The 222-nt window shown below is 53.6% G+C and overlaps 1 protein-coding gene across 2 annotated transcripts in view; it reads right to left on the reverse strand.

The window, feature by feature from the left end:
- Positions 1-222, reverse strand: part of LOC119585077 (ATP-binding cassette sub-family A member 3-like) — a 16,804-nt gene that overhangs the window by 6,140 nt on the left and 10,442 nt on the right. For both annotated transcript variants that reach the window (XM_037933697.1, XM_037933698.1), the window contains exon 16: positions 67-198. In XM_037933697.1, the coding sequence (XP_037789625.1) occupies positions 67-198 (132 nt within the window). The remainder of the gene's footprint in view (positions 1-66; positions 199-222) is intronic.

Here is a 222-nt window from a genome sequence, read left to right on the forward strand (position 1 = left end):
AACCACCAACAACGATTTAAAATCATTACTTAAAGCCCATTTTCTACTTCGTCAGAGTGAACGCACCTGCTTAGCTTTCGTCTCTCGCTCCTCCAGAGGGAACACGAGGAAGGAGGCAGACAGGAAGGCGAGGGCGAGGGGCATCACCATGGCGTAGACGAAGGCGCTGCCGGAGGTGCTGGTTCGACCCACCATCCACTGCGGTGAGAAAATGTGGTTAGA

Source organism: Penaeus monodon, chromosome 19, assembly GCF_015228065.2.
Source record: "Penaeus monodon isolate SGIC_2016 chromosome 19, NSTDA_Pmon_1, whole genome shotgun sequence".
NCBI classification, from domain to species: Eukaryota; Metazoa; Arthropoda; class Malacostraca; order Decapoda; family Penaeidae; genus Penaeus; species Penaeus monodon.